Source organism: Numenius arquata, chromosome 11, assembly GCF_964106895.1.
Source record: "Numenius arquata chromosome 11, bNumArq3.hap1.1, whole genome shotgun sequence".
NCBI classification, from domain to species: domain Eukaryota; kingdom Metazoa; phylum Chordata; class Aves; order Charadriiformes; family Scolopacidae; genus Numenius; species Numenius arquata.
The window spans coordinates 833032-856020 of NC_133586.1; the positions used below are offsets into that span (position 1 = coordinate 833032).

At 43.7% G+C, this 22989-nt stretch overlaps 1 protein-coding gene across 1 annotated transcript in view; it reads right to left on the reverse strand.

The window, feature by feature from the left end:
- Window positions 1–250: 250 nt before the first annotated feature.
- Window positions 251–22989, reverse strand: part of SPG11 (SPG11 vesicle trafficking associated, spatacsin) — a 33317-nt gene continuing 10578 nt past the window's right edge. The window contains exons 15-40 of the mRNA XM_074155674.1: window positions 22708–22915; window positions 21991–22194; window positions 20966–21072; window positions 20061–20206; window positions 19048–19209; window positions 18204–18270; window positions 17561–17726; window positions 16587–16792; window positions 15693–15801; window positions 15048–15207; window positions 14470–14727; window positions 14044–14244; window positions 13618–13725; window positions 12326–12488; window positions 11702–11916; window positions 10597–11341; window positions 9836–9978; window positions 8202–8400; window positions 7001–7138; window positions 5211–5344; window positions 4079–4186; window positions 3305–3473; window positions 2272–2360; window positions 1618–1773; window positions 942–1093; window positions 251–628 (exon numbers count right to left, since the gene is read on the reverse strand). Of these exons, the coding sequence (XP_074011775.1) occupies window positions 448–628; window positions 942–1093; window positions 1618–1773; window positions 2272–2360; window positions 3305–3473; window positions 4079–4186; window positions 5211–5344; window positions 7001–7138; window positions 8202–8400; window positions 9836–9978; window positions 10597–11341; window positions 11702–11916; window positions 12326–12488; window positions 13618–13725; window positions 14044–14244; window positions 14470–14727; window positions 15048–15207; window positions 15693–15801; window positions 16587–16792; window positions 17561–17726; window positions 18204–18270; window positions 19048–19209; window positions 20061–20206; window positions 20966–21072; window positions 21991–22194; window positions 22708–22915 (4694 nt within the window). The 3' untranslated portion in view covers window positions 251–447. The remainder of the gene's footprint in view (window positions 629–941; window positions 1094–1617; window positions 1774–2271; window positions 2361–3304; window positions 3474–4078; window positions 4187–5210; window positions 5345–7000; window positions 7139–8201; window positions 8401–9835; window positions 9979–10596; window positions 11342–11701; window positions 11917–12325; window positions 12489–13617; window positions 13726–14043; window positions 14245–14469; window positions 14728–15047; window positions 15208–15692; window positions 15802–16586; window positions 16793–17560; window positions 17727–18203; window positions 18271–19047; window positions 19210–20060; window positions 20207–20965; window positions 21073–21990; window positions 22195–22707; window positions 22916–22989) is intronic.

Genomic DNA, 22989 nt, shown 5'->3' on the forward strand with positions numbered 1-22989 from the left:
AGGAAACAACCTGGCTGCTCAGCCCAAACTCCAGGAATGGGTTTTCCTCTTAAAGCATCTAAAAGCATCTAAAACTTCCAAAGGCACTAATTCTGCTGCTGATTTCATTGTCCACATCTGGGATATTCTGCTTCAGCCTTTTGTGGCCTTAGATCCGACTCCTGTGGCCATCCATCACCCGCTCCCCGCGGGTAAAGGACTCCGGGGCTCGTCACCAGCCGTGCCAGTCAGTGCTCCTGGTCAGTCGAGTGGTTTGTAAACAGTTAAGATTTATTATACAAAACACAATTTTAGCTTAACACAAGCTCAGCATTTTAAATATTTACAACCACCACCAGTTTTCTGGAGTAACTCACCCGCAGCAGCAAATCCCAGTGAGCAGGTGACTGATAAAAAGGGCTGTTAAAGCCTGGGCACTGACCGGGCAGGAGCCACGGGAGCCGGTCTCTAGCTGGATAACATGTCGCTGAGGCAGCAGCCGCTCTGCGCGTCCTTCAGCAGCGCGTTCACCACGTCGTAGAACTTGTGATCGTAGGCCAGTCTGTAGGAGGTGTAGATGTCGTCACAGTGGGTGAGCAGTTTCCGCAGGTTTTTCAGAGCGGCGTCAGTAGGTGGGTGCTGTTTGACTCTGAAAATAATTGTACGCATAATTGAAATGGGCTTCACAGACAATTATAATTGAGTCTCTTGCGATAAGAAACACAGTTCTTACAGTTCTAAGAAGGCTGGGCTCAAAGTGTACATTTGATTCTCTTGGTTGTTTATTTGGCTCTCGTTCTTTTTAAAAAAGATTTGCTCTGCCCAGTCCCCGTACGCTACACGTCATCGCGTGAAAGGTTTTAGCAGCACTGAGACCTGCCCGCACTAAACGGGCAGCTGCTCCCCTAAAGCAGTCTGTGGAAAAGAAAGTTCCAGTTTGCCCATCTAAGTACTTTACTTACTTCTTAGCGATCTCCTCAAAGATGCTGGGCTTCAGTGGCCTCTGCTGTTTGAACTCTTCCAAGTAGGTGAAGTCTCCCTTGGCGATCACCTGCTGGTACAGAACCTCCGCCCAGTCGGGAACAAACTCGTACGCCTCGGCCACGATGGCCGCCTGCGGGAGGGCAGACGCTGGAATTAGTGAGCGGAAGGAGTTTGTTCTTGCACAGAGACGGTCCTGTACTTAGAACACTAAAAATACTGTGAGTTTTCTGTTTGGCCCATCTCTTGATGCTGTTCTTGAGAGGTGTGTGACGGGAATACCGGGGTAACAAAGCACTGCAAATCATTTCCTTAGCCCCTAAACAAGATGTCAGAGTTTGTTTGGTTTGTTCTCTTTAAAAAGCCCTTTTCTTTCTTATTTCCAAATTCATGAAGTGATGGATGCCGACACAGATTAGATTCAGGGCTCTAACGAAGATTCCCGGCAGCAGAGGAGCTGCGGGACAGCCAAGGGCCCAGCTGTCAGATGGCAAAGGGTCCCTGAGAGCATCGCCCCACAGCGGGATCTCAGCAATTCCACGGGGCTTGGTGGCCACCTGGAAGAGCCGAGAAACGCTCAGAGGAGCCAAGGGCTTCAGTACCTGCCGATTAAAACAATCCTTTTCAGAACACAGCAGCCGAGGAAGCTGAGCTGACCTGGTAGAACCTGGGCAGGGCCAGGATGGCGTCCATGAGGCTCTGCCGGCCGAGGTTGATGACCATGGTGTTCCTGCCCGCGCTCAGGAAATGCAGCTGCAGCGTTATCAGCTTCGTCAGCCGACGGCACCGCAGCGCCTGCCGCACACAGGAGTCCTGGGTCACAAATCAGAGACAAACACAAGATCCTGAAGCACCTTTCTAGAGGAAAGCAAGGAATATTCCTGGAGCAACAGCGAGTTCAGAGTTGTCCAGTACTTCATCTGTGAGAGCACCCCAGTTTTATCATCCCTCATATTCCAGTAGTTCTAGATGAAGTTTCACTGACTACAAAGACTTTCACCAGTTTTAAAACACTCTTTGTACTGTTCTATTCTGGTTAGTTAAGCTCACGGTCAGCCCTCTGCAAGTGGGGAACCCGATTGTGACCCCAGATGTTACAGCCTGAAGAGGGATCCGTGAACAGCTCTTGGGTACGACGGCGTTACTGGGAGGGGGGGACTGGGGGGACACTGCTGTGCTGACAGAGCAAGAGATTCCTTTGCTCCTGGGCCAGGATTCGGCAACTCCTCCCTGGAGCAGCCTGCGTTGCTCTCAGCCCTCCCTTTGTGCCCCCAGTGCTGCACAGAAATCATACAATTCCATCTCATTTACCTTGGAATAGCTCTCTGCCGCATCGATAAACAGAGTCAGAGCTTTCAGCAGCAGTTTCTTTAGACTTGCAACATCCTGAAGAGACTCCTCTGAAATGGGGGGAAAAAAGGAGTAATTAATTATTTCTAAAGGTGACAAAGTTACAAAAACACCTCCTGGTACCAAGTCTGTCCCTAGTGCTGTTTCAGAGAGCAACGAAAGACTAAAAGAAAATAATTTCATATTAAGAAAGCACGAAGGACCGTGATGCCTGTTCAGCGAAGGGACCAAAGCGATTGCTGGAGCCCAGTCAAGTGACTGAGGAACTGAAACGAAACACAAATCGTGCATTTGGGGCAGACGGAAGCACTGACTCCGATCAGAGAAATTCAGAAAACCACTTGGCACCGCTTCTGGTTTGGCTGTCGTTCCAGGGCTGGGGACCTGCTCTGCAGCGTGTGCTCCTCAGCACTCACTGAGCTTAGGTGTTAACACCTTATCTTGCACAAACACAACCCCCAACACTTTATATATACACTTTATAGAAAAAAACCCACTGTGTCACATCCTATTAAAGTGAGGAAAACATGGATGTGTCATAGAATCAAAGAACTGCCCAGGTTGGAAGGCACCTTTCAGATCATGGAGTCCAACCATCAACCCACCACTGACCCACGTCCCTCAGCATCACGTCTGCCCGGCTTTTAAATCCCTCCAGGGATGGGGACTCCACCACTGCCCTGGGCAGCCTCTGCCAAGGCTTCACAACCCTGTCAGTGTAAAAATCTGTCCTCACCCCCTCCCGTGCCTGGTACCACAGGAACATTATATTATGGTAAGAACCAAAAATGCCAACTCTTTGAGAAACGCCAGAGCAACCAAACTGTGAGGTATGAGCACCCCCCAAACCAGGCAAACGCGACCCTCCTTCCGGACAGCGGAATTTCAGTGGGTGTTACTGGGACCACGCAGGCAACCCAACGCCATTCACCCGTCACCTCCCCCTTCTTACACAAAATTCCTTGTGTTCCTGGGCCGTGCAGTCTGCACTCACCCCAGGGCTGAGACTCGATGAGTTTGAGCTGCGTGCAGGCAGCAGCCTCGTGGTTCTCCCCGATCTCCCGGCACATGCTGAAGCACAGGGCGATCATGTTGTGCTTCTCGCTGTCCCCGGGGCGGCAGCGCTTGATGTAGTCCAGCAGAGCCGTCTTCAGCGTCCCGCTCTGCTCAGGGGAAGGAACGTCACATTCAGAGTTGAAGAGCTTTTTTTATAATTCACGTTTTAGTACCCACAAGCAAATCTCTTCTGGTACAGTTTTCCAAAAAGCCATCATGACACTCGCTGAGGTTTCTCCACACCATTTCAAAACAGAATGGCGATATTCTACCCCGGCTCAACTACATTATGTCAGGTAAGAAAATCCAGCACTTATGCATTAATTTATTTACACACAAATGTCAAAACTGACACTCGTTTATGACTTTATTTATGTTACAAGAAAGCTGTAAATATTGATGAGTTTTAAAAACCCATGAAACTTTAACTGGAAGTAAAACCAAAGCCAGACATGGAAACTCTTTAAGTGACATTTCCTGGCTTGAACTTTCAACGCTGCTCTCGTTGCAGCACTGAACTAATTACAAAAAAACTATTGAACTAAAACCAGAATAAAACCCAGAATTAATTGATTACTATGAAATTTGACTAACACTCCCTACCCTCCAGTAATTAAAATCCCCAGATCATTCCATCTTGTGTAACTCCCAGTTTCTGATGTAACCACAGAGTTCTCTGAAAGTTTTCTCCCCTTTACCCGCTTCCACCTACTGGGTCTAACTTCTTCCTCATGAGCACCTCGAAGTAGTGTTTCTCGTGCAGCAGTTCAAATATGTAGGTCATTTCGTTGTATCTGCCAATCCCAGTGAGGAGACGAACCTGTGGAAATAACGGCGTGAGGAGCTCGAAGTGGAGCAGAAACCCCTCCCTGGGGGGGTCAGAGCCACGGTGGGGACATGGTGGCGCTGGGCTGGTCAGTGCAGGTGGCTCCCTTAGAGCCACCAAGGGTTTATCGTTAAACCAACCCCCCGCATCTCTTTCACTGTGAGGTGAAAGGACAGAATTTGACCATATAAAAACACGCAGTGAACCTTTTAGCAATGACACCCTTCTATTGGGCAGGTCTCAGGCTCCGGGAGTCCTTCCAAGGCAGGACATAAAGATGCAACGACAGCCCCATAATACAAATTACCAGCCTGGAAAAAAGGAGGCTGAGGGGAGACCTTCTCTCTCTCTCCAACTCCCTGAAAGGAGGGTGTAGCCAGGGGGGGTCGGTCTCTTCTCCCAAGGAACAGGTGATGGAACATGAGGAAATGGCCTCAAGTTGCGCCAGGGGAGGTTCAGATTGGATATTAGGAAAAATGTTTACACTGAAAGGGTTCTTAAGCCTTGGACTGGGCTGCCCAGGGAAGGGGTTGAGGCACCATCCCTGGAGGTATTTAAAAGACGGGTTGACATAGAGCTTAGAGACATGGTTTAGTGATGGTTTTATCAGAGTTAGGTTGGTGGTTGGACTAGATGATCTTAAAGGTCCCTTCCAACCCAGACAATTCTAGGATTTTATCACGTTTCACCAGCAGCTGAATTACTTTGATATCCCCGTTCTGACGTACCACACTGCTGCCACCTCACCATTCCACTCCCTCTACCTCTGCTTTTCCAGAGAAGTTTTCAAAGAGCTTCTGTGCCACAAAACCCATGCCCTGCACACACCAGAGCAAACACCTTCAGCTTCCAGGGACAGGCAGGAGAAGGTCATCGATCGAGGTGACAGCCCACGCTCCGTCCCACCACCCACCTTCTCCCCGTGCAGGAGCAAAGCTATTTGCCAAGGTGGAGGGAAACCTTCCCTTCCCACAGCGCCTGGACAAACGTGGGGGGCATCTGATGAGTCGACACGTACCACCAGCCCGTACTCCTCGTTAGGAGCCAGGTGCTCGTCGGTGAGAAGCCGCGCTGCTTGGAGGACTCGCGTGATTCCTTCCATGTGGCAAGTCAAACTAAAGCAATTATGGGCCAAAATCAGCAATTCTGTAACTGAACAGCAGAGTTGAGGTATTTTCAGCTGAGGAAGTTAATTACTGGGCTTCTCTCTGCCAAAGCGATGCCATCGCTGCAGAGGACACACAACCTCCCCAGTTACAAACAGCAGAAGGGGATCAGACAGCAGAGCTATCATGGTTCTGTCCTAAGCAATTTTAAGCAGTAACAGTTTCTCTAACAGCATGCGTTCAGTCTGGCTTCTCATCTGGGGGAAAATCTGGATTTTTTTTGGATCATTTTCCAAAACGTTACTTTATTCCACACGCAAAACTTCCAACCTCCTCCCCCAAAAGCCGACTGACGAAGGTACAATAATACACAGCTCCCCACGATTGCCAGCCAGCTCCGCACTGGGAACAGGAAGGCCACGAGTTTTGCACCTGGATTTGAAAAATCATTCATAAATTCCACACAGTAAATAAATGAGTGAAACCAGCACAATTTAGCATATTCTACTTTCCGTGGATGGCCTGATCTAACGCTGTGAAGCCATGGCACAGCGGGGTCCCAGACCCCACGCAACGCTCGCCAGGAACGCAGCAGTGTTGTACGGAGTGGTATAAAACAGGGAAAAATGCAGGTTTTGAAAAGAACACAGTTAACGTCATAAACCTACACATGTTTTGAAACAAACCAATTATACCTCCACCTGTGCAGGGGTACTGTGGCAGAGATGCCATTCAGAGACATCTCCAGCACAATCTGGTAATTCCCGACACTTCCTCGGAGTCCTTTCCCTCCCTTAGTCGCCACACGGGGAAATACCAATACTCACCCATGTGCTACTTACCCGGAAAAACAAGGGGTAAGTTAAGATCTGACAAAAGGACAAATGTGTCAGGGACATAAAGATTACATGGAACGTGATATTTTCAATTACTTGTTTTCTCACGAGGGCTTTCCAGATTTCCAGTATTACAGCTGGACTCTAATGGAACGGTTTCAACATTCATTTCAGCCAGGCTTTTGCTTCCGCAGAACGTGTTCTAGAAGCTGCTCTCTCCTCACCACCCTGGATGAAGCAGCACTGGAAGTTCTGCCCATGTTAATACTCACGAGACAACTCACACTAAAATCTCACCCTCGTTCGTTTTCCTCAGAGACGACCTGCCCATAAGAAATCTTTTTTTGAAAAGAGTTTAAATAAATAAGTAAATGATCTCGTTTTGCCACTACCCAGTAGCAAAATGGTACCAAAGTACCCTGGTGATGTCTTATAAACCCAACGACAACATCTCCACGGTCCATAAAGCTGCGCAGTGGAAAATGGACTTCAGTAACAAAAGATCAGGAAGTAAGTTTAACACATGGATAAAGAAAGTAATTTCTTATTGTGATTAATACAAAGGAAGTCACAATAGCCTCTTTCTGCAGCACAGACCTACAGAAGTTCAGGTAACTCGCTGACTGCACTTCCCAGCTGCTGGCACAAAAAAATCTGTGTTTTGTTTGGCAAGTAACCGCAAGCAACACTTAAGCAGCTCAGTTACTGTGCATATACTCGGATCTATTCATTTAATATTAAATTGGAGATCGGTAGAGACACTCCCATCAGTGTTGCTTTCATTCCTTGTGAAGTGATTTTAAACCACGTAATGCCACGTTGAGTAAAGCGTTAGTTACATCAAGCACTATTTGCCATTTACTTACTGCATGAGAGCTCCCCACGTGGAACAGAGGAGATTCTGTCCAGTAACTTCATGCCCACCAGCGTGTGGTCCTGGCAGAGCTTAGCGAGCTGCAGCAACGCCTGACTCTCTGCCGCCGGGTTCAAAACCTGTTTCTGTCCTGTGGCCGCAGAGAGAGAGAGAGTTATGGTCCTGGTGCTGACTGTTCAGGAGAGATTAGCTACGTTAAGAGAAAAAAACTCAAACCAACCAATAGAACTTCATCCAGACTGACTTAGGACTCAGAACCGCAACTCCAAACACACTTTTGATCTTACTGCTTAAATTTAAGAATCAGATACTACTTCTTTGCCAGATCAATCCAATGAAATCCTACTGAACGGCTGTATTGGTACTGCAATTACACCTGTACTTTCAGAAACCCAGGAGGCTGCTGCTGAAAAAAACCCATTTTTTCATGTTCCTCATGAAGAGGAAATTTCCTAACACAATTCTAACCCATCTCTTGCAGTAGCTCTGATTCATTCTCTGCCATGAACTCAACAGAAAACTCTTCTTTTCTGGATTTGTTTCCCGCTGGGTTAGTGGGGTGCCTCTTGTGAAGGAGATGCACTGAGTCCTCTGAGCCACCCACGTGAGCTGGGGAGCAGCAGGAGACGCGGGAGCAGAGTGGAAGCCGAGGCAGGGGCAGAGGAGAGCACACCCGGACTCGGGAATCTCCGTCCAACAGCTCATTGTTTCTCGTGGAACTTTGCTCTTCATATTGTGGCAAAGTAGAAGTTACTCAAACAGAAAAGTCCCCCAGGTAAATTCATGCTGTTTTGAGGAACATCCCTCATTTCACGAAGTCAAAAAAAAAAGGGAAAATATTTGGCCACACTTTTCAGAAAGAAATGACCATGAATCTTTCCAAGTCAGATGATGCGGGGCTGCAAAGATCATGATTAAAAAAATAACCCCTTTTATAAAAACAACTAAATTTACATCCATTAAAAAAACAACCTTAAATACTGTAACACCACTCTGGACACAACAATAACTAAAAAACACTTGTATAAAACCTTACAGAAGGTGTACGAGGTTTACAAACCTTACACAAGAGCTGCCCAAACGTTACTGACTAATTAGCACTCAAATACCTGGAGAGCAAGGATTCTTTTTCAGATACACAAATATCACACAAACCAAAAATGCTAAGATACAAGATCACGCCCCCTTAGTACCTTTCCCTTCTGAAGACGCCAGTAATTCCTGCGTGATTTCTTCAGCCACGAGCTCCGCCACGGTGTCAGGCTGCAGCCCCTGCGTGGCGATGAAAGCTTGAGCCTTCCGGGCCCTGTCCGGCCGCCGGGAGGACAGGATGGCCCCAAGCACCTTCTCGGGGTCCTGGGCTGACATTTCGCTGTAGGAGCAGTTCAGTTCCTGAGAAACACATGTACACTTAGAAGACTGTACACAGCAAAAGTTCCAGAGCAGGACATACATTGACCTGCAGTGCTTCTTCCTACCGAGGCGCTGCGGGGAGAGGGCAATGCTGGAGGAGCAGACAAAACCCCGTTCCAAAAAACGCAAACACAACCTGTCCTTCTGTCAGTCACCAGCACCTTCATCTCCTTATCTTCAGTATTAAAGTTCTCCAGACCAGGCTGGCATGTAAGCACTTTGCATTTGAAGCTGAATACTCCCAGAGCTGTCCCCATGGACAGTGATGCTTTCCTGAACCAACTATAAACTTTAACACTTAAAATACCTAGAAGAAAGACCTCCCAAAATGATGAAATGTGTTTTCTGCATAAGTTTTACTTATGAGGTTCCTTTTCCCCTTCTCTACATACCACAAACTCTCCATGAAAAACATATACTAGTTTTTGCATTTGCTACGTTTGGAAGAGGAGTTGGTGAGGCTCCGTAAATACTCTGCTGTAACATATTCCAAATTTATAAATTTACAAATCAATTGAAAAATATACCTCCTAAACACAATGATCAACTCTTAATTCAAAAGTGTGGACATCCCACTTCAGGCAAGAAGTATATGGATGGTGTAAAAGGGAACATGCCAGTCAAATGACTACCTCTCACTAACTCAGACCTAGAGCACTCACTCCGAATACTCAAAGCATGACAAATCCTATGGGAAAATCTCAGGACTTCTGTGACAAAGCTGATACTAATATTTTTAGCACACATGCTGCTGTTTTTATTCAGAAAAGAACTAATGCAACATTGCAAAGATAGGGACCCAATTCCACGGGAAGGGGCTCTGTACCCTGAAGGAAGTGTCCGGCAGCAGCTCTGGAGAAGCAGCAGAGGTGGGATGTCACGAAGGCCAAGAGGCAGCAAACAACCACCTCTGTCTCCTGTCACTGTCTGGGCCAAACCACTGGGAATTTATTGGCCTCTCCTCCGAGCAGCCCCTAGGCAAAGACGGGGGGGGTCTCTGTGCAAAGCCCCCACAACACTTCTGTGTGAAAACTTGCAAGGCAGCTGCTGGCTCTTTGCCTCGGGGTCGGTGTTGGTGACGGAGGCGCCCCACAACAAAGGCCTCAAGCAAAGCGCTAAATGAACACCACGTGCTTGGAAGACTATGGAAAAGGCACATCGAAGAGACACCGGCTGAAATCTGGCTCGGTGGAGTCAGAGGTAGGGGCCTGGGGAGCTGAGTTCATCTCAACACTTCATGCCTAGGAAGCACCTGGCCATTGTCCCACACCAAGGCTTGGTGATTTCACCCTCTGAAGCTCATTTCAGGCACCTGATGAGCACTTGCACCCTCTTTATTCTTCTCTCCATAAACTTCTACAGCACAGCATGATACAAACCACTTGTGTCTTCAATAATGGTACTAGACACATACCTTAGAAAGCTCATACAAACAGAGAACCTGTCTGCAGTAGCTCCTCCCATGGACACATTCGTCTATGAGGACCTTCAGGCTGGTAACAACCTCATCATCTGGAGACGGAGCCACAAGGTGGGTCCAGTCTTCTAAGCTCGAGGCTGGAAACAAAAATACTATAAATTCCTTTCTCATGAAGACAAGATAACACCACAAGCCTTATGCTTGGAGCAAGACTCCAGAAATCTGTAGCAAATACATAATACTTTCTCAGTCTTTGAAAACTGAACTCTTGATACCCGTGAGGGTTTTGTTTGTTTTAAGTTAAGTATCTCAGATGTAAAATTCCTAGAGCATAAGAGAGCACAAGGGCTCAGCAGTCTTCCTGGTGGCTTAGGCTTCATTTATTCTTTTCTATTCCTATTAAGCTTTATAAATATTAGTATTGGAAAGTCATGTTCCAGCTGACAGCTTTCTCATTTGGGCTTCATAAACATGCACTGAGTACTTTAGATATAAACATTATCAATAGCAAGGCTAAGACTGATAAGGAACACTAAACCCTTTATAACGTACGAAGAATTCAGAGAAATGTATTAATTAAAGCGTTTCCATGTTTCAGCTCTATAAACTCAAGATTTACTAGAGTGTGTAATGAGATAACCCACCGCCACGAAGACCTTATTTCCTCCAGAATAGCTGGGGAAATTAAGACTGTAACAAAAGCAGAAGAGTCCAGCAGAAGCCCAGCAAGGTACTAACTGGTTAGTGTTACTCACTGCTGGGGACTCTGCCGGGCTGAGGGGCGCTGCTTTCACATATCTTCTCTCTTCCCCGGAGAAGAGCTTGAATATCCGTGTGCAGTTTGTCTAGCTCGGTCTCCCCGGATGCCAGAGCTCTGCAGTGCAACACCAGCGACACGTCTCTGCTGTAGAAATGGAAATACTGACAAACACGGCTGGCCTCGTGCACGCTTCCTTCATCAAGAAGGCATCCGATCAGAAACCTGAGCGATTCCTCCTCCTCGCTAGTCAAGGTCTGCTGAGGCTCTCTGAATGCCAGACCCTCGAGCTTTAAGTACTTTGGTGTGTTCAGAGCAGGTAGCTTTGAAAAAGCAAACTCCTCAGCTAAGGTATTAAAGGTGAGATCCCCGTTCACTGCAGCGTGGGAGGAAAATCTGGACTTGCCCGACCCTTCGTCTGTGGATAACGTTTGTCGCGCGATGCGGCAAATCCAGATCTGCTTCTCTATTTCTTCTAATTTGTGGGGTGACAAGGAGTCACTCTTGGCCAGCCAATGGCCAGCCAGGGTCAGCAACAACTGCCTCTCCGTGACGCTGGTGATCTTCTCCTGAGCTAAAGATTCAAATACCGTGTTTGCCTGATTGAAAAAAAACCCAGATGCAGCTTCGCTGGAGATTGAATTTTTTATGAAGTTGTCGTTACATTTTTTCCAGAATTCAATTCTTGTCTGGTTTTGATGCCACTGTCCGATGTCTCTTAAATGATGTAGATCTCTTAGAACCTGTAAAATTCACAGAGGTTTTAAACAGTTTCCAAACTTCCAAACAGAAGTTTCCAAAAAAAGAAAAATCCCACTGGACAGCCAGAATACTGAAAAAATTAACTTGTGTCCCAATATGCAACAAATCCATCTATTTTTCTCATCAAATAAAACTGATTATATAGCAAGTAAAAACAGTGAGAGAATAAGGAAAGCTACACTGTCCTTTTCAGCTCAGCCCTTACACTCACCTTGTTTGGTGTACTTGCATTAAAATAAAAAGTGATTTGAAGAAAAAGTTGTGTTTCAGGAAGACTGAGAAGTAACGTTCTCCATACTGCCAGTAACAGGAGTAAGGGGAATATCGTTATTTAACTATACCTCTTGGATAACCACGTTGTCCACGGGCAGTTCAGCAAGTGCTGCCACCTCCCGAGCCAGCGAGAACATCCCTCTCTCCTGAAGCTGCTCCAGAATTGATCCACACTCACTGCGAAACGTCTCCACATCGGAACTCGTTAGGATGGAGCGATTAATTGATATGGAGGAGTCCCTCAGGGTCTCACTGAGCACACAGAGCTTCTTCACGTAAGGGCCTGTTTTAAAAGAGTATAAACAACGCAAGGCAGCTGCTTCTTAAACCTGAGGAAATTCTGCTACGTCTTTCAGCCCACAGCCCTGCCAGAGAAAGAGCACAGATTTTACACTCTAAAACTTTCATGGGACTGAAAATAAGCTCTAAATCTATAACTAAAATACTTCTGAAGTTAATCTGTGCGCCCCTCATCAACACTTGCACGTAATCCTTCTCCCAAAGAGACACACAGTTACCTTCTCACCGCTGCAATTCACCGTAAGGACCAGCTCTGGTTATATAAATTCTTACACAAAAAAAACCCAGTATGAATACACTCAAAGTAAACGTGTTTGGTCACTCCAAAAAACATCGTCTATGGTCTTTAGATGAAAGCAGTAATACCATCTAAGAGAGGAAGCTGTATTTACCATCCAGTAGCAGGTTCTCTGCTGCAGCAAAGAGCTGTAAGAGTTTTCCCAGCTCATACTCCGTTCCGCACTGCTGCAGCATCAGCTCAAGAAGAAACAAGGCCTGTGATTCCAGCCACTGCACAGGTAGTTCTGAACCCGCTGGGTCACCTTCGGTTTTAAGCTGTGTAGAGAAAGATTTTTAAGTGTTGGGTGGGCTTTTTTTCGCAAATACATTCCGTATTTTGGTGGGAATCACACCAGAAAGGGAAGGTGGTACCAGCTCTGCCTCCCTCTTCCAGAAACAATGAGCTGCCGTTCTCAGGGGGCACCAATCCCTCTCGGAGGTGTGTTTGACTTGGACTGCGAAGTAGTACATTTTATGACAGGGTGATCTTATTCCTGATAACCATGGCAGAGGTAAAAGATCCAAGAAGCATCAGAAACAGATAGATAAAATAAATTGCTAGATTAATAGCTCTTTTCATACAGCTGTATCCTTCATAAGCATATCCAGTATGTGAGTGGCACACAGGAAAGGAAACCGATCCGGCCTTAGCTTGAATTGCAGGAAGGAAACCACTAACGGCACGGAATGTCAGTTACCAAGATATTCAGGGAACTAGAAAACTCTCATGGAAAGGAAAGAACTGAAACAACTTGTGAAAACATCTGTATGTGACAAAGAACACTGCGTGAAAACACTTTCGTCCTCTTAAAACCAATGGCTAAATCAGTGTTTTTCTCTGCGTGCTGCAGTTCACCGAGTCATTTCCAAAGGGAAGTCTACACAATTTCTGACAACTACCACAACTAAAGCAATAGCACGAACTTCTTCAAACACTTTGAAATATATTCAAAAAATGTTGTCTTTCTTGAACAGCTGTTCCCTGTGAGTCACTGGTTTATCAGCTCAGTATTGACGTGCCCTGGTCAATACAGAACAGAGAATATCCCACACTTCCTCACCACAAATAATTCAATTTGCCAGCCGTGGTCCTACTCGAGTCAATGCCAACCTCCAAACAGCAAACGGCTCACACCAGGAGGATGATACTGGATTTCAATCCACCCATATCTACTTAAACCAAAACGATTTAGAAAAATGCACTGTGGGTTTTGGATTGTCAAAAACATTTTTCCACCAACTGCCAGCAATAAAAAGAATCTGACGAAACCTAGTCCTTCACAAATCAGCTCCTAGACTCAAAGCATACCCTTCTCACGATTTTCACATCTGACATTAGATATCTATCACATTCTAATAAGGGACTCCCTAGGCAAAGACATTTAGAGAAAATTAATTTGCTTACCTTTGTGAGACTTTCCTGAAACTTGTCCAGTTTGGTTTTAGCTTCATTGTATTTTTTCCAGTCCATACATAGTTCATACATCTCCAGGATATACAGTAAAGGGGAATCCTTTAAGACACAAAAATAGGTTATAATTCTTCCCTAAAAGTACCTCAATAAATGTAGAACTTCTCTTCCTCAGTGCTAGAACAATAAAGTTCTCACTTATTAAAACTGCATGCAAGGCTGATGTATGATCTGCAAATCTGTAGCAGTTGGAAGAACTTCCATTCAAAGATTTTCTCACCTGACCGGGATTTTCAGTGGGTCACACCCAGGCTATCCAGGCCACAAATAGCAAGACAGAAGGGGAAGCTATAAGGCCCTCTCCTCTCCAAAATGATTTGAGATACACTCAAATATACCACTAAAAAGACATTATCTTACCTTTAAAAAGAGCTGGAAGCCATTTAAAAGCGTTTTACTTTTTTGCCTTCTTAAAAAGACTTTCCAGAGAACTGACAGGTTGTGGAGATCCCAGTCGTGATTTTCTGCCAAGCTTTGGATGTGGTTTGTGGCTTCAGCTCCGGTAGCATCATCCGCAGTAGTAATGATCCAAACACAGAGACAATGAATAACGTTTGCATCCTGAAAATTACAAAAATGATGGTCTTATAATAACCAGAGATAAACATCACCTCATTATATATCACCTGGCCAAGTGTGTCACACTATTCACAATTGCTACAAAAACCGAAAAAAAGACTTGATGAATTGAAGTTACGCATCTACCATTGAATGTCATATTGTGCACAACCAGCCCTTTTTTATTACTTCTTCCTCTGAAAGAGAAATAACCTCATCAATACCCACTTGGAAACATGCTGCTAAAACACTCAGGATGGGAGCGTGCTCTCTCAGTCCTTCAGACAAAAGGTAACGTGAAGGGTTGGGGTTCCCCTGACACTGCAGAAGGATCTGGAAGAGCCCATCTGCGTTTCTGCCCTTGGCCACGGCAGCAGCTCTGGACCCAGCGCTCCCTGTCCCGGGGCACAAAAATGGCAACTTCTCCAATGCCAACATCAAGTGATCTTGTAAAACAGGAGTGAAATCTTGAAGGATAGGAATGACCTAGGAAAACAAAACCAAAAGCATTGGTAGAGTGAGATCAGCTTTTCACAGCCCAGGAGGGAGAGAAAAGCAGAGAAGTTGGGCAATCAGGCTGTAAGAGAAGGACTATCATCATTGGAGGATACTGAGCATCCCGAGACAACTTCTCACTTCTTGGAAACTGATGAGGCTTCAATTTTATGTTGTCTCCACAATGTGATATTTTCTTGTTAAAAGAATCTGTTTTTTTCTTACTTTTTTTTTTTTTTTTTGAACATCACAGACAAAGAACACTCTCGATAAACTCTCTCTTCCTTTAGAATCACCCTGAGACAGCTCACCTGGGCTGGCTGGTAGCTGTACACCTGGGTCTGGATGATGAACTGCAGCCAGTCGTTGGATTTGGCACATTCCTTTAGGTAAGATGTACTCAGTCCGATATTATGCAGTTGACAGAACTGCATTACCAGAGACCACTGCCTTCTCGAGTCACTAGACGTCCTGCGTGGGATTTAAACAGCTTCAGCTGTAATACGCTGATATTTATAGCAGATGTTAACAACGTATAAACTCATCATGTAGCCCAAGATCCATCGCCTGCAAACGGCAACACCAGCACGTCCATCGACTTCACTATGGACTGGGTCATGTTCCACGGTGGGAACTGCCACCCTGGGGACATTGTCACCCACCAAGGCAGGCACATCGTCCTGGCTTTGACAGTGCAGGCTATGAAAAGAAGTCACCAATCATCACTCCTGAGTGCCCCGCAAGAGCTCCGGGAACAGGAGCCTAACCTGCTGACTGCACCTCCCTGTCCTTGCCAGGAGACAGCTATTACCGCTACTATTTGAATTACCAAGACTATCTCCGAAGTTCAAATAATATTGTTCAGTTTACTGCAATAAAACACACACATCTCTTTTATAAATTCAGTGCTCAATCTCAATTTGCCAGCATAATCCTTTACATCACGTTTTACTCACTTCTTTACTCCTTGATGCTCAACTGCATCCCAAAAAGCTTCTTCTAAGGAGATAAGAACTTCTGCTGCTGCTGCTTTTTCACCATCAGCCAATTTTGTTAACTTTTCAACTGTTTAAAAGAACATATTACTATTTCTGAGATGCTATTTGGGATTAGAGTAAGGGTAATATTTTCAAAAGTACCAGAATCAATAAGAAGAACAAATCCTATTAATGCAAATGTTTCACTAACTATGCCAAGTCTGGCACCAAAGTGGTGACATGACTTTTGAAAAAAGAATTTCAACTTTCAAATCGCATAACATTTTGTTTTAAATAAGCTCTACGCATAGCTTTAAATAACATCTATGTTTTTAGAATGATTGAGAAAATATAAATAAATGCCAGCAGTTTCCTAGCTGGGACAAACAAAGATGCATGGACCTACAGTTAGAAATTCAACTTTCTAAAGTTATTCCTAGGATAAATTTAATTTCCTTAAAGCTTTAAACATTGATTTCACTGCAGAGGTAAGACAGTTTTCAAGTACGAAAGAGAAAAGAGATTTGGTAAGTCCCTTTGTTCAATCCTCTAGTTATATTATTATAATATTAGGCTGAACTTTACTAAATATTACACTGAGCCTTAAGCAGCTTTCGACAGTGTCCATTGGATACTCCTGCGATTCTGCCTGCATGTCATATTCCAGCCTTCCTGCCTCATTTGCTGTGGTTCAAAATGCACCTTCAAATTAGTAAGAAGCAGGAAAAAAGAGCAAAGTTCTTAGCTCTTCAACGGACAGGATGCTTTTACCACATTCCTGAGAAGTCAGGTGCCACCTTTCAATCCATCCCTGGTTCTCTTCCCACTAAAAACATAGCACCCTATGCTAAAGCAAAGAAAAGACACCCTTACCCAAAGCTTCTTTGATCTGATTGTGCTGAGATTCTTCATTTCTGGTTCTGTAACTGAAAATGATGTTTGCAACTTTAATATCGACTCTGAGTTTGAGGCTGTCGAGACCGAGCAACTCCAGAAAGCACACACAGGCTGCTCCCACCGAAGGGACGCTGAAGAAGGAAAGGGCTAAAACACAGGCTTCCTTTCCTGCCTGCTGGATCCTGAAACAGAGAGAACACCACGTAACACCTAGGATTTTTAACCAATTGTCAAACGTAAATATTTGCCATATAAACAAGTGCCTACGAGGTTTACTGAACGCACAGACTTTCTCAGCAGGGAAGATGTTCACACTGTGCTTAGCACGTGTGAGGTTTTATTCTCATACCTATGTTTTTTGCATAGAAATGATGAAAAGAAACATACAGTGACTAATACACAAACGAGACATTCTAGAAACCAACAGTGATTTGGTCTGATGTAACTCCTACTAATTTTGAATATACTTAATAGTAAATTTAATATACTCAAGCAAGATCTGTAATTTGACTGTATCCTTTTGAACACATGATTTTGAAGCTTCGACCAGAAAATTTAATTCCTTCCATCTCCAGTACATTATTTATCTTATTAATTCAACTAAATAAGTCTCATCCTCAGGAAATATCAAAGAAAAGGGGCATCTTTTTTCTACAAAGTGCTCCAGGTCCCTAGAAGAAAAGCCTACCTGCTTTTGAGATGACTGGAACATTTTTCATTCCTTGCTTTCAGTGTGGAGATTTTATTTTAGGAAATTCAAATTAAAGCTCACCTTCTTTTAGGTGATATTTGATTTCTATCCTACTCGATGCTAGACTATTGAATAGACTCCTAGGACACCTAAAATTCCAAGTGTGCAATGCACACCACTTGTCTGCTGTTGGGGAGGATTAATATTATCCCATGTTCTTAACTATAGCTTCCAAAGAAGTATTTTTGAGAAGACTTACAACTGTCTGGGGGATTTGCTCTTCACTAACTGCTGGACCAAAAATGTACCAAAAGCAAATGACGGACGTCCGTGGTGCAAATAGTACAAAAAATCCAGTCGTTCCATTATAGCATATTTGTTCACCAGTTCAGGGGATGAAAAATGAGGGAAGTCACTTGATGCATCTAGAAAGAATATCATCATTACCATGAGCTGATAAACAGTTGAATTAAACAGAGAGAGTGGCTTTCAGCTACAAGCATGAGATGCCAACCAAATACCTTTCCTCTTGTTCTAATTCAAATCTCAGCATACCCAGACACCACTGAAATTCCCATTCTCATGGAACTCTAGTCACTTCTTAGGCCCTCAACTTGCTTTTAAAAGAAAATACTGTTCTTCTATCTCATAACACATTTAGAAAAAATTCTGTCTGTGAAGAGCTTAATGGAAAAAGGTAACCTATCTAGGATTTTAATTTCAAAACAAAATTTTAGTCAATTACGCTGGGTATTTTTGGTAAAAGAAATGGCCCTTTGAGTAAGTTTATCTGCGAGATCATTCCTCTGGAAGGTATTCCATCCTAGGTGCTCAGGCTGAAAAAGCAAAACTAGTAAAACGAGAAAGTTTTTAGTTTCTAATAAAACTAGAAAGTAACATACCTGATACAGCAAGAGTGTTTGTTGACTGCCAGCCAAATAGTTTAGTGGGATCAAAGGGCACGAGTGACTGTAAGATTAGAAACAAAATATATTGAGACAGCTTCAGATTTTCACATCAGACCAGACTAGAGACTATTTTAGGAGCTGCAGCAGCAGAGACCCAGGGCTGGGCTGGGCTGCTATCAGGGATGTATCTCGTGCAGCTCTCTCAAAGGCACATGTTTGTGTTCTGATCCTGTGGAGCAGAGCAGCAAGGGCCAGGGAAAGCTTAGACTTTGGTCTAAGGAAACGGGGAAAGAACAAGCTTAAGTACTTTGCTGAACTGTGATCTTAGCAAAGCTAACACTCTCCTAATAATGAATAATTCGTAGCCATTTCTTCCAACTTTCAGTTTATCTCATACCACAGGGCTGAAGTAAAAGGCATTTGCCCAGAAATGTGTCATGACATTCCATTGCCCAGAAATGTGATGTGACATTCCATGAGACACTATCCTTTAATTCTAAATTTCAATTTCCCTTAGACAATTAAAAAAAAAATTCATTTTTTTAATACTAAACAACCTGCCCACTGAGCACTGCAAGAACTTCACTCCTCTGACGTTGCAGGGTGCTGAAGTTAAACACTGCGATGTCTTTCCACATCTCGGGGAGCAGGGGGAAGCCAGACTCACAAGTACCATTTCAAAAAACTGCTCAGACTGAAGCTATAAACTTTAGCTCCAAATTAAGGATTCCAAGGAAACAACACGTGGTCCCCACCCTCCAGGCTTCACCTACAAACAAGCTCCTCTTAGCTTACTTGTGCTCTGCCAAAAAGCAGCACCGAGAAGCATTTTGTGTACCTGAACAAGGTGGTAAAGAGAGATGTCCGGCGGCAGAATTCCATGGGAAGTACAGGGGGGGAAGAGAGCGGCTTTGAGTTTGGGGTAAGGAGTCAATGCCATTTTTAAAAGCTGTGGATCAACTTTCTTCAGAGGCTTTTCCGTATCTTCATTCTGAAGAACCTGCATTGCAAGGAAGCAGAAACATTTCATTAGGAAGAAGAAACCACATTAAGAAAATAACAAAACAATGTTTGAATGCGTCAAACAAACAACCTCATAGGAATTTGACATATGGCGACAACGCAGAAAGTATCATTTTTTTCCTGGAAAATCCTTTTAAGTCATAATAGACATAACTTAAACAGCACCTGGTGTTTTAGGTTACTGGGCCATGTATCACAAAGCTATCTGCATTAATCAATTCTGTTCCAACATGTGGTTCACCGAGCATTTTTCTTTTTAAAGTATAATCATTTATAATGTGCTTTTTGATCTCTATAGCATAATGCAACTGGTTAACAACAGAACCAGTAAGCTGAAGTTTTTAATATATGCCTAGATTTTCAGCCTTTAGAAATGAAAGTATGGAAGGTGAATAACAGTGATGCAGTTCCAAGCAGAAGAGCAGTCCAGTGACCCACTGATTTATTTACTTAAAGACTACAAACGACTACAAAAGGGGATAGTCAACACATACAGGAACACTATTTTAAAAGTTTACTGAAAATATTTTTGCAAACTAAAACTATTTGAGGAACACAAGTGCCTACAAACACTCTCAGCTGTAACTGTTATGAAGGAGTTAAACACTCCAGCTCCCAATTGGGGTGCCTTGCTATTTCTACACCATGTCACCCTGAACCGCTCTGCTGGCTTCATCTGGCCAACTAACACCAAAACACGCAGCACCGAAACCAGAGTGTTGTATGAAAAGAAATTATACGATGGCATTAATGTATTTATTTTTATTAACGTACTCCTTGGAGTTTTCAACACCCTGTAAGAACTGCTCCAAAAGCTGCTCGCAGTACCTGGTCAATGCCCCCGGGCGCGTACATGGTGGTGGCCAGTGCCAGGAGCGTCCGTCCCTCCAGCAGCATGCTGCTCACGCTGGCTTGGTTGCTGGGAATCAGCATCTGAGCGTTTGCCAGACTGGCTTGAAAAATCATCTGTGGGTCTTGAAAGAAAAAAAGTCAGATTTAATTTCACGCAAACCCCAATATTAAATTGTTAAATCACATATTAAAACTGTTCTGTGACTATGAAAAAAAGCTGAAATGTCTACTTTTTGTTGTTAATGGTGATTTTTCTCTATTTACTTATAAATACAGATAAGCTGTTCTAAATTTTTCCAAGCTTTCCCGATTTCAAACCACAGTTCTACCTACACAGATGGATTTGGATTGAGTCCCACAGTTTAGCACTGTATTGGTTCAATTCTTTATCCTATGCTGACCACATTTGCTGAAAAACCTTCACTTGGCTTATTTTTATCATTTGTTAACGTGTGACTTGACAAAAGATGAAATGTTTTTAAAAGAAAAGTTTAATGAGTTAAGGGCACAAATTCTACTGATTTTCAATGACAGTAAGAAAAAAGAAAAAGCAAACAGATAATCCAAGGGGCAGAGAAATCAAAATGCACCACAAGAACTAGAGGAAGCTTTAATTTTTATCTATATTTTCCTATGAATTCTCCTTCTGTTCAACCTGTTGGAAATATAATCAAATTGGAGGCAATGATGATCATACACAAAATAATTCTCAAGTACCTACAGCCTCCAAATCTCTAGGTACAGATTAAGTAGGAATTATAATTTGCATTTTAGAGGTGAGGAACTGATGCACATGTAAATGATTTGCCACGGTCAAAACCCAGTTTGTAGCAGAGCAGAGAATGAAGCCCATAGACACCAGACCCGGGCCAGGCTCCTACCTTGGGGATCACCAGCAGCCCCTCGACACCGCACAAGGAATTCAAACCAGGGATGTGCTTCGTGCAGTTCCTTCTTATCCAAAATAGGGCAATTTGAAGGAGTTAAACTGGAAACGAGATGAGTAGCAGCACAGTGAAAACACGGTATTTATAAGCATCCTCTGCCCCAATACAGCACTGTACTAACAATTAGGAGCATCTGATTAGTGTTAGAGTGACTTATTTCATCCATTCTCATGACAGAGCCCCATCACAGCACCCTTCTCCCCAGGACGTACAGCTTCAGCCAACGCAGCATCTCTGACAGTTCCCTTCCTTAACATTCTGTTTCCCTACTTTCTTGCTGCTGTAAATCACAGTAACGGTTTCCAGCCCGACAACCCCAAACACTTCCCAGAGAAGGGACTTGATTCACAAATACCACTCTGCATAGTCTAAATATTTTATGCAAACTAAAACTGATTATACAAACAAAACAGAACAATAAGATTTGTTGGCTTTTCTCTGATCTGCTTTTCCCTTCTTATGAATTATACAGTTAGTCTGGAGCTACCACTAAGAAATTGTAATTGCAGAGTATTCAGTAAGTGGGAAGTATTCAGACAGTTTCAATACCTAATATTTCTTTCTCCTTCAAATCCCAACTAATCCTAATTTAGATGGAAACTAGTGATTTCTTTATTTGTGAATGTATCAAGAATGAACTCGTACTTCTGCTCAAGTGAGAGTTTCTGAAGAATAAGTTCGTTTGGCTCATTTAAGATTGTATTGTTTATAACATACTATTACAACTATAACCATTTCCTTTGATGACTGACACACAAATGAATCTTGACAAGACAACCTGAAAGCTTCAAGATACAGCATGAAACCTAACACTCTGCCCCACAGTTTTTCATTAAGTGACGCTGTTGTGACCCAAGTAGCCTTTCTCGCCAAACAGCAAGGGCCAAGGAAAACTCTACTGAAATTGTGCTTCATTATTTAAATCTGCATGAGATCTGAGGGACGAAAAGCGTTCGTACCTGTAATAGTCTAAGTAAGTGTATAAGAGATACTGCAAATTATGTTCTAAGCAGTGAAGGACAAAGCGGGCGTGGAAGTCCAATCCACTCGCAGCGCTGTAGTTTGGCACGGGGTGAGGATTTTGCAGGACTCCCCCAAGGTAAGACAGTCGTTGGAGCAGAAGTTCAAAATCTTCCAATTCAGAAGAGACAAAAATTCCCTTTCTATCAGAAAAGAGAAAAAGCACGTGCTGATTAGAGGGCTGTCTCTTTAAAAAGTTCTGAAGAGTGTTTTCAGTTCAAAATTATAAAGCAATCTCCTTCCAGGGCATTACTTCACCACCGAGGGGAACATAACATGACAAATATATGTCTGACAGTGCTCAAACAATATCATAGTTACTACAGTTCACTGCAGAGAAGTGAAATGCTCTTTGTCTAGAATTTTCTCCCTGGCATTAAAATGGGCATCGGGAATATAATCACTATGAAAGATCGAAGAGCTGATAGAGGATTTCTGTTGCTCTCATATTTCTTACTGTTTTCAGATAACAGAGAGTGCAAGTACAAGACTAAAATTAAATTTATTAATGGATTTGTGCTGTTTCAAAAAAGGGCACTAAATACAATATAAAAATTAACATGTATCAAAGATTTTATTAACACGTACTTCTATAACTATCTGATTTAGGCTTCCCATAATGTAGAAAGTTAGTATAAGGCACGAAGGGCACGTACCTCGCCAGCTCATTTAATATATCATTTCTCATGTAGCTACTGCACAACATGCTCCGGTCAATAACGTCTGGAGTAAGAGGGGGCCAGGGAGCTTGGCCACGCCATGGCTGGTCGGGCTGCCATTCCTCAAGCCACGAACAGATATTAGGCCAGTCGTGCTGGGCTGTCAAGTGCATCCAAAGCACCTCAGGGTTACACGTCTTGAGGTCTGCGTTTCAGAAAGGGAAACGGATGAAACCGGCACAAACAAACACTGTGTAGGGAAATACTGCCATTTCTTTA